Source organism: Bos javanicus, chromosome 11 (assembly GCF_032452875.1).
Source record: "Bos javanicus breed banteng chromosome 11, ARS-OSU_banteng_1.0, whole genome shotgun sequence".
In the NCBI taxonomy this organism is placed as follows: Eukaryota; Metazoa; Chordata; class Mammalia; order Artiodactyla; family Bovidae; genus Bos; species Bos javanicus.
Window position 1 is genome coordinate 20,591,235 of NC_083878.1, and position 10,540 is coordinate 20,601,774.

General features: G+C 46.0%; 1 protein-coding gene across 1 annotated transcript; it reads right to left on the reverse strand.

The window, feature by feature from the left end:
• Positions 1-287: 287 nt before the first annotated feature.
• On the reverse strand, positions 288-8,818 carry LOC133256897 (cytochrome P450 1B1). The gene is made up of 3 exons (XM_061432104.1): positions 8,391-8,818; positions 6,933-7,964; positions 288-4,125 (listed from the first exon to the last, which is right to left on the reverse strand). Exons 2-3 carry the CDS (start codon positions 7,961-7,963, stop codon positions 3,537-3,539), a joined length of 1,620 nt encoding a protein of 539 aa, XP_061288088.1. The 5' UTR covers position 7,964; positions 8,391-8,818; the 3' UTR covers positions 288-3,536.
• Between the last annotated feature and the right edge of the window lie 1,722 nt (positions 8,819-10,540).

Genomic DNA, 10,540 nt, shown 5'->3' on the forward strand with positions numbered 1-10,540 from the left:
GAATCTATAAAAACATTGAATCCAGGAACTATGCTATATTCCTGAAACTTATATAATATTGTAAATCGACTGTATTTCAACTAAAAAATAGAGACAGAACAAGAATTTGGTAGAGAACTGGATGTTGAAAACCTATTAAAAAGAAAAAGGCAAGCTGCCTAAAATGTAAAAAGGCCAAAGAAAATATTCACAATGCAATATTTTAAGTCAAGCACTTATAAATAGTAGTTAAAATGAATAAACACATTAGATTGTATTTGCTACAACATAAAGAAAAACTTCCTGACAAGATTATGAAAGTGATTTTTATTATTTTGGCAGTGGTGTCCTATTATAGGTAATTACAGATATAGAATTTTTAAAATTTGGTATATCAAACCAATGCTATGTCCCCACAAATCTATTTCGTTACAACCAAGTATTATAGTTGCTGTGTACAGATGGAAAGCATACATGATAAAATACAAAAGCAAGAAAAGGTTAAATAAGAGGTTATCCTTGAATTATAAACGTCTACTAAAGTATACCTTTGTATTATACAGTTGTGTCAAGGCTAAAAAGCATACAAATCCATACATAATGCTAGGCAACTATTTGATCTAATATAGATCTAACATGAAAGTGTTAAGGCAGTAATAGCATTTCACAGGTAAAGGCTAAGTTCTGAGACATGAAAGCTTTCAGATAATCCATAAAACAAACCTGAGACATCTTCCTCTTGTTTTGGAAAAAAAAAAAAAGAAAAGCAATTTTCTTACTGAGTCAATGCTTTAATATATCAATGAAGCATTTCATAAACAATATATTTAACTACTGCAATAACCTGGAGTAGACATTCTGACTAAAATGGTGACCACCAAATACATTCTTTCTCTGGCAGAAATAAAATTAGATTTTCTGATTGAGCCTGTAACCTGATTGCGGCAGCCCTCAAATTTGGGTGTTTTTTTTTTTTGTCTGTTTTTGGTTTTTCTTTCCTTCCTTGAACTGGGTTACAAACATATTAAATAAACCAGGAAATCTCCCAGTACTCACCTTATTGTCTTCTTCGTAAACCCGGCTCTCTCATCACTGAAAGCGCCAGAAGAATTGAGCCTACGTACATAGAAACAGATTACAGAGCATCTGGATCTGGTTGACTTAATGAGGCATCCGGATTGGTACACGATTACTTTTGCTGCCACAAGTCTCTCAGAGTAAGTAGGCTAGGGCAGCCCCAAATTACAGTCTCAGCCCTGTTCAGGGCACAGGGAAGGGTAGATAACAATGTTTTGGAATAGCCAGTGCCAAAAAAATTGAAACATATTGGGTAAGCCTGATTTCTACTGTTGACTTTGGGGCCTTTAAAAATACTGGCACAGATTTTTTCATATTCAAGAGGTACATCTGTGAGATTTTATTAATTAAAATTGTATAAAATGTTTATTAATAAGAATTCCACATTATAATAGAGCTGCTATGCTGTGGATTTTTTAAAATCTGCCTGGGATTCAACACTAGCCCATGAAACACTTTTTTTTCTAAATATTCATACTACAAATTAATTAATTCTGAATGAGTGGGAGAATGTTTAACCATCTTTCTTTCTTTTCATATTTTTCACTCCTTTCTCTTACCCCTGCACTGCCCGTCCCAACACACACCACAATCATACACTCTTTCTTTTATAATTTTGATACAGAGATTCCAAAAAGCTTAATGAAATGTAACAAGCAGTAAGCTTTTAGGACACTTCACAACTTCCTTTGTACATTTATGAGCAATGAAAGTTAAAACTCCAAACTTCACTTTGTACTTTTGCGACCTTCCATCACTTTTTGAAAAAAGGTTTTCAAGTTATTTACATAAACTGAACATATATATTTTGTTCAAGCTTTAGGTCTTCACAGTTACCAAAGTGACCGCCTGCTTAAGATCAATAGGCCATCTTAAACAGCACAGCCGATCTGATTGGTACCACTGAAATCCAATGCCATCCTCAAAACAATCTCCCAAGACTAATTCTGACTTTCCAAAACACAAACACCGCTGCTATCTAAAAAATTATTTAAAAGGAAAACTAGGTCCATTATAATGGGACTTCCTCACCATGTTATTTAATAAAGAACATCAAGATAGTTCGTGGCATTTTTCACTGTTCACCAGGCAGACACAGATTCAGTCTCCCTGCCTTCCACAGGCTAATAGCCAGATTTCCAGTAACTTCCTGGAACTCAATAATCAGAATGGCTTTAAAACTAAATTAAAATTTTAAGCACAACAAGAGTTTAGAAATATAACATATGAACTAAATCAGTTTGGAAGATATTCTGTACTGCGAATATAAGTTTAATAAACATGCTGTAAAGTGATAAGGAACACATCTTTCGGATCCAATTTTAAGATTTTTCAATTCAAATTTCCAATGAGAGAAGAGACTTTGCTTCAACTTGGTTTTCATGATGTCAAAAACAGGTATTTGATTTAATCAAGCTCATACTATGTATTTGAATTAAAATTGGTTAAATTGGTTGTACTTTTCTATATGCTGTGATATTATAAAAGACATTGTTCAACCTTTCCTTGACCAAAATAACTAATACCATTTAGTGATAAAATAACTAATACATATTGGTACTGAATAATTATATAATATATACATACATCTTGAACACTATTTGGTGATTTTTTTTTAACCTATGAGATTTATTGAAGTCAGTATGTTATAATCACAAAACTTAAAGTTTAGCTGAGCTGATAAATTTTTTTTCTTCATAATTGAAATTCTGTACTTTAGTAACCAAACGAGGTATGTCTTCAGCTTGGAATTTTTTACGATTTAACAATTTATAGTTTAAAATTCATGAAATCACTGAACCCCACTAAATCAACTACAGTTGATTTCCTTCTGAGCAAATAACTTTATGACTCATCCCATAAAGTAAGAGGAAGCACATCAGTGGGCAAAAAAGATAAATCCACCCATAGATATTAGAGCCTAACTAAGCTATTTTATTGAAAAAGTGAGAAGAGAATTTCTGGTCTTTATTTTTTCCCTTATTAGCCCAGATCACATCCAATCTTACACTGAAATTATTCATCTTTGCATATTCAACAATATTTCCTAAAACTGCTTAATACAATTTTCTATAGAGCATACAGAACATAACCTTGGACCCCACCAAGCAAGGCATGGTTACTGAAATGCCTCTTTATTAGGTAGTTCTGTGTATATGTATATGTGTGTTTTAACTCCAAAGAAAGCTCCCTCAAGAAATTATTATTGGCAACATTCAATATATGTAAAAAAATTCTTTGGGCCCTTTAGCTCTTTCACTCAAAACGTCTCCTGGAGCCCCTACACAGCCCAGGGCTCGTGAGGTACTATTCTGAAGACACGTGTGCAAAGCACATCATCTGTGGGTCAGTTGGTTTACGCTCATTTTAGAGACTAATTGAGAAAGTGGCACAGAGGAGCTAGGGGGGAAAAAAAACTGTAATTTTACTCCCATCTCCCGACTTGCATACTTATAAAATTTCTGCTTGCCTCTGGCTTCTCACTGGCACTCTTTCTCCACTTGTAACTTTTGGACAGCACTATCAAGGAGCTCCATAGACTCTCTGAGAGTCACATTGATTTTAAATGACTTGGGTTTAATGGTCAGGCCGTAATTAAAATCCATTTTCGAAGGCTCGTCTGGATTAGCCTTGAAATTGCACTGGTGAGCAAGGATGGAGATGAAGAGAAACAGCTGCATCTTAGAAATCTCTTCCCCGATGCACCGCCGTTTGCCCACAGAAAAAACCATCACGCTGCCCGTCAAGTCCTTGTTGATGAGGCCATCCTTGTCCAAGAATCGGGTTGGGTCAAAGTCCTCTGGGTTCGACCACTTCACCGGATCATGATTCACGGACCACTGGTTAACAAACACCACCGTGTCCTTGGGGATGTGGTAGCCCAAGACGGAAGCGTTAGCCGTGGTGGCGTGCGGAATGGTGACGGGCACAAAGCTGGAGAAGCGCATGGCTTCATAAAGAAAGGCCATGACGTAGGGCAAGCGGGGCTGGTCCTCCAGGGTGGGCAGCCGGTGCCTACCCACCACTTGATCCAGTTCTGCCTGTACCCGCGCCTGCACTTCCGAATACCTGTTTGGTGTTAAGGGCAGAGAGAGAAAGTCAATGAGGAACACTGATCCTTCTTTCATCTAGAAAGCCCATTACAATTTATTTTTATACCACCATTCTTTAAACTGGCTATCTGAATCAGTAATTGAATTAACATTTCCAGAAAAAAAAATCCAAAACAGTTTCCTAATTTATCACTTTATTACAAGATGGAGTATAACAGTTATATTTCCTATAATAAGTCTCACACAGCTCTAACTCTCTTCCCCATCATAAGTTAAAAAAGGGTCTAAGTTTTCTCAACCTGAAAAAGCATGACAAGGGTAAGGATGACTTCTCTCCACTGGATACAGCAGAAAGTGCCGGGGACATACAATACTTTTTAGGAACTCATGAAAACTCATTTCTTTTAAAATCAGAAGAATAAAAGCTTTTAGGCCAATGAAAATGTTTTATAATTTTAACATGCTAATCTTTATACCAATATAGTCATAAAGTTTAATTTAAAAAAATTTTATGGAGTAAGGTGTCCTCAAAGGCAAAAGCACTTGGGGCCCACAAAAATTAAAATGTAACCCTGAAAGTGAATTCTTTTTTTCTTCATCTCCCTAGACAATTCCAGAGAACACAATGTTCTCATTTTATACAAAGATCATTGGTATCCTGATAGATAAAGGTACATATCTTCTAACTTTAAAAGCAAATCCCTAATGTTCATGAGATTATGGTAGACTGTAACATTTATTCACTGTTGCCGATAAAACTAGTACAATCCTATTGGAAAACAAAATCTTATTACAAAGCAAGATCTATAAGGGTAATTTCTCCCCACTCTTTTAAAAGCCAGTGATCCATGTCTGGAAATTTATTTTCAGGAAATAACTTAGCAGGTATAAAAAAAGTAACCATAATAGCTAAAATTTTAAATACAGCTGAAACATTAAAATATAGCAGAAACATTAAAATAGCTCACTCTTTAAAGAAATATTTAGACAAACATGATAAATGATTGTATATAATGATCTGTTACTATGGCAAAATATTATACAGCCATAAAAATTACTAAAATTGTGTAGTAAAAAATTACTAAAGTTTAAAAGACAGGGAAATGGCCACTATAGTAAGTGGAAATGTCAGAAGTAAAAAAATGTGTAATTATTGCAACTTTGAAAAAAAAATTTTAAGTGTGCCTGTGATGACATTATGGGTGATTTTTCAGAGATTTGCAAACTTTTTTCATAGAGAGCCAGAGAGTAAATATTTTAGGCTTTGTGGATCAAGCCCTCTTACCTCCCAGCTTGTGCTATGGGGTAGAAGCAGCTACAGACAATACATAAATTAATGGGCATAGCTGCATTTCCATAAGTTACATAAAAAATAGGAAATGCAATTTGCCAACCCCATCATATTGTCTTTTCACTAAAAAGAAGAACTTTTCATCAGCTATAGTGAATTGAAAGTGACCCCCAAATTGTTTTATTCCCTTTTGCTGCCCAGTTGGAGTACACGGAAAACGATTTACAATTCGGTTTCTGGTGAAAAAAAGAAAGAAAGGCAGTTTCAAAAGATAACACGCTTATCTGGGGAAGCAAAGGATTTATTGATCCCATTTTGGAATTGTCCTCTTCCTGATCTATTATTGACTCTCATTATGCGATTTTTGCCCCTCCTCCATATGTGTTTCCATGATATTAATACTGAAAAGTGATTTTAAATATACACCCCCCGCCCCCAAATTGTGAAAGCAGTATCTAAGGAAATACAGGATTCTGATGCAGTGGATTCTAACAAAAGAAGTTTTTACTTTCCAGCTTCCCCTACCTGTGCGCCAGATTGCATAACCAGGATTTCTGGTCTCTCAAAGCAATCAAGATTTGCCTTGAATGAGACATTTGCCCCTGGGGTAAGGATGCCAGATAAAATACCAGCCGCCCATGTAAATCAACGGCTCGTCTTTTAATATAACTATAACCTATGTAAAATTTATGTTATATTTGCTTGATCTGGGGATACCGGAGACATGTTTAATTCGTGCGTGTACAAATTTAGCAGAGGTCCGCGGCTGAGGATCAACTTAACCCAGCCGAGCCCAGGGATCCGAGAGGTTAGCAGGTGCCACCCAGATACTCAGCTTCCCTTTCTATAACAGATGCAGCTCAGCGTTTGCTAAAGTTATGGCTTCTCCTATTCTTTACACCGACACCTCTACGCCTAGAGCGGCGGTTTTATACGCCTAGAGCGGCGGTTTTATACGCCCAGCACAATCCGCTGGTTTCTGGTTGCTTTCCTAAAGCTTTGGATTATCGGTCCTTGAGGCTCCGCCGCCGAACACTAGCTATGTCGCGATACAAAGCCTTGAAGGGCGGTTGGCTTTTGGCTCCGAGGCCAGACGGCCTCCAGTCAGCGCTGAAGACCAGCCGAGCGGATTAGGCGTGCTTACTTAACATATTTTTTACTACGCTGCCCTTTCCTTTCGAACATTTCCAATTTTGCTTCTCCGTGCCAATGTGGGAGATCGGGGGATGATCTTGGGCACTTAATCTTGCTATTCCAAGTGGTTTCACACAAATTTATCCCCTCTCGGAGCGGTGAGCTCCAAGATCAGCGATGCCGAGCCGTCCCGGCGCGGTTGGGTGGAGCGTGCAAAACGCACGGTGCCTTCCAGAGACGCGCTTTTTGGACTCGGTCTCAGCTTTGGCAGGTGGGGACCCGCAGCGAAACCCCAAACCCTCCTTGAGCGCTAGTCGCGACCTCAGCATATTCTAATTCCACTCCACCTTTTACGGAGGGAGGGGGGAAGGCCGACCCAAGCCTCCTGGAGGCTTTACCTGGTGAAGAGAACGAGCAGCCACTGCAGCGCGGTGGAGAGAGTATCCTGGCTGGCGCCGAAGATGTCTGTGACCGTGGCCGGCACGTAGTCTACGTCCAGCCGCGGGCCACCATCGCCAGAGTCAGCCCCCGCCGAGTGGATGAAAGCGTCCATCATGTCGCGGGGGGCGGCCCCGGGCCGGAGGCTTTCGCGGTGCCTCAGGAACTTGTCTAGAACGAAGTTGCTGAAGTTGCGATTGAGCTGCTCGAATTCACGGAAGGCAGTGCGCACGGGGTTAGGGAAGCGCTGCAGCCAGGGCAGCACGTCCACCAGGCTGCCCGCGCCCACAGTGCGCCCAAACTCCTCGTTGTGGCTGAGCAATTCGAGGAACTCGGCGTCGTCGTGGCTGTAGCGGCAGCCGAAGCACAGAGCGCTCATGACGTTGGCCACGGCCACCAGGGTCAGCGGCCGCGGGTCTAGGAAGGCGCCGCCCGCGCTGCGGCGCACCAGCAGCTCTACCAACTCCCGCACCTCGCCTACCACGTGGCCCTCGAGGACCCGGCGGCCGCGCGGCTGGCGCGTGGAGAAGGCTCGCATCGTGCTGTGCGCCGCGCGCCGCTGCGCCTTCCAGCTCTCCGAGTACTGGCCGAAAGCCAGGCTGCGGCCACCGGACACCAAGCGGAAAGAGGCGAAAGGCGGCCGGTCGGCGAAGGCCGCGCTCTGGTGCACCAGCGCCTGGCGGATGGCGCGCTCGCCGTTCAGCACCACCACCCGGCAGCTGCCGAGATGGATCTGGAAGACGTCGCCGTAGCGCCGCGCCAGACGTGCGAACAAGAGGTGCGGCGCCGAGCCCATTGACGCCGCATTTCCGATCAGCGGCCAAGCAAAGGGACCGGGGGGCGCGGAGCCCGGCTGCCGCCGCCGCTGCCTCAACAGCCACTGGCCCACGTGCACTGCGGCCAGCACCGAGAGCAGCAGAAGGAGCATGGTCTGCTGGACCGACAGAAGGGTCGGCGACAGGTGATCGTCCGGGCTGAGGCCAGTGGCCATGCTGGGGAGAGAAGGGCGAAGGCGTGACACTCAGGTAGGCAGAGAAAGAAGAGGGCGCCCCAAGCTCCTATCCACCTGCCTCGGGCTACCGTGCACTGTTGGGTAGGCAGGAGGTAGCGCGTAGGTCAGATCAGGGCTAGCTCACTGAAGAAGCAGTTGAACACGCCTCTTGCCATCCCAAACCCATTGCCCAAAAGCGAGGGGAAGGGTCGTGTTTCCGCCTCTCTATGACCCGATTCCCCCGACCCCGCCTCAGCCGCGTAACGGTTCCTGCAATTCAAGGACAACACAGCGGGCATCAAGGTGTGGCGCTCAGTTCCCTCTAAATGCCTACCACCCCGGCCCCTGCGACCCCCGCCACTTCTGATGTGTGAGAACCCACGCGTCACAAGAGGCCGCAGGAAGGCGGCTCAGCTGACACACTGACCTGCGAGGAGGCGCGGTTTCCAGCAGCGCCAGACGGCCGGCTGGGAGAACGGACTGGGGCCCTTGTGGGGTTCAAGACCGCAATCTCAATGTCTCCAGAAAATCGGAAGCCGACCCTGGACACCTGTTGCCAGCTCTGGGAACTTCAGCGCCCACTCTGGAGTCTCTAGGGGTCGTCAGAGCCGGGGGCGCTCGGTCTGGGATAGGGACGCAGAAAGGAGTTTGCTTTGCCGAGCCTCGCTGCACCTGAGCCTCGGCAAAGTCAGGGTTTTCTCACCGCGTGAGAGTTGCGATTGAGGGTCGATGAATGGAGTCAACTGCCAGCCCTCACAACCCCCTGCAAGGCTCTGACAGCTGGCGTCGCAGAGGCGTGGTCGGTTTGCACAGTCACTCTGGAGAGTAAAGCGCGCCATCCCGCCTCTCTTTTTTAAGGTCTGTGAGTGGGGAGGAGGCAACCGGACCTGGCAGGGGCGGGGCTTGCAGAGGGAAGGCGGGGCGCTCTGGAACAGGCCTCTCGGACTACGACTGGGGTCACCGCGCGCTGGTGGTCACGCGAGGCAGTCCCTGCGCGCCCCGACGGCCTTGGAGCAGTAGCTGGTGGCTTTCCTGGAAGCGGCGGCGAGAACTTTGCGTTTCCCCCAAATCACCCTTCCTCACAGCCACTTCCGATCGAGGCCGCAGTTTCTCTGGACGCTCGCTCGGGACACCACCTGAGCACCACTCCTGCGCTTTCGGTGGGAGCGCGCTCCACGCCCCGAGCGCACAACCTCTCTACCCTTTCCGTGGCCTGGGCTTCCTTCCCCGAGAGAAAATCGCTCGAGATCCTCGGGCGCCCTAACCGGGAAAGCAAACCTGTCAGCTTGGAAAAGAAAACTCGGTTGTGGTGAAGGTTTGCCTTCCTGCATCCCGAGTTGCTTTATTTGTAGTTTAACGTTCTCGCAAGCATATCGACCCATCAGGTCAGGCCCTTTGGCGCGCAAAGTTCTCCTTCCACCTTGGGCGGCGAGGTCAAGAAGCCCTGAAGGACACAGCTCCCCCGCCCCGGGACCCCGACTTCCTTGGCATACAAAGGCCAGAGCTGGCGCGCCACAGCTGCCTGGAGGTTTCCCGCGTAGAAACTCCTCCAGGTGGCGCCGCCCACTGGAGAACGCGGAGCAAAGCTGGCCGCGTCGGAGACCGGGGGCGCCCGGCGGAGAGCCGAGCTGGGACGCACCCTGCGGAGAGCAGGGGAGGGAGGGCGCTCTGAAGATTCCTGGAGGAGTGGAGGGGGTGGGGCGGGAGCGGGGTGAGAAGGAGGAGGCCAATCTCCGAGAGCCTGCGAACTTTATTGGGTTGAAAAGTTTCTTCTGCTGTCGCCTCCCCCTTGCGTGCGGAGCTGTGCCTTGCGTGCGCTGCTTCTGGAAAGTCGGCTCTAGTCATATCCCTCGGCGCTTCTCACGGCACCTGACACGCCGAGGCGGCGGCGGGGGCGGCGGCCGAGGGCGGGAGGCCGACCGCCACCACCCTGCGCGGCGCACGCACAGCCGCGCCCTCCCGGCCACCGCTCCAAGGCCGCGTCTGGGCGCGCGCGCGCGCGCTCTGAACGGGACTCTCCTGCCCAAGTGGAAGCCCCAAGGCGCAGCACCCTTTCCTGCCGGCTGGTACAAAGTATTTTAAAGACCCTGGAGAAAAAAAGATCTTTTCCGAAAGGTTGGGGAAAGGGCGAGCCCGGGGGATGAATGGTAGTTATTCAGGTAGGAAGTGTGCTTCCGAGCCTCGGGGGTTATCAAGAATAAGTAAAGAAGTTGGGCGCTTACCAAGTACCAGCCGTGTGCTTTGAGGTTTACCGGCGCGGCCAATCTCTACTGTTTGCCAGTTTACAGATGAGGAAACGGGTTCAGAAAGGTTATATGATTTACCCAAGTTCACACGCATACATTTACAATCATATGATATAACCTTAAATGATTTCTTTTTCCGAGTAAATGATTGAAATGCTTCCCTGAGCAAAGTGAGGTGGTTCTGTACTCCCCCACTCTACCTTTTATTAGCTAATAAGAGGTGGACCCAGGATTTGAACCCACGAAGTTGCACTCCAGCTCCATCATACTCGTTTATGCTGAAGAAAAGCCTCAGATAAAAGGCACAAATGCATTCTTTCCTGCCTGCCTA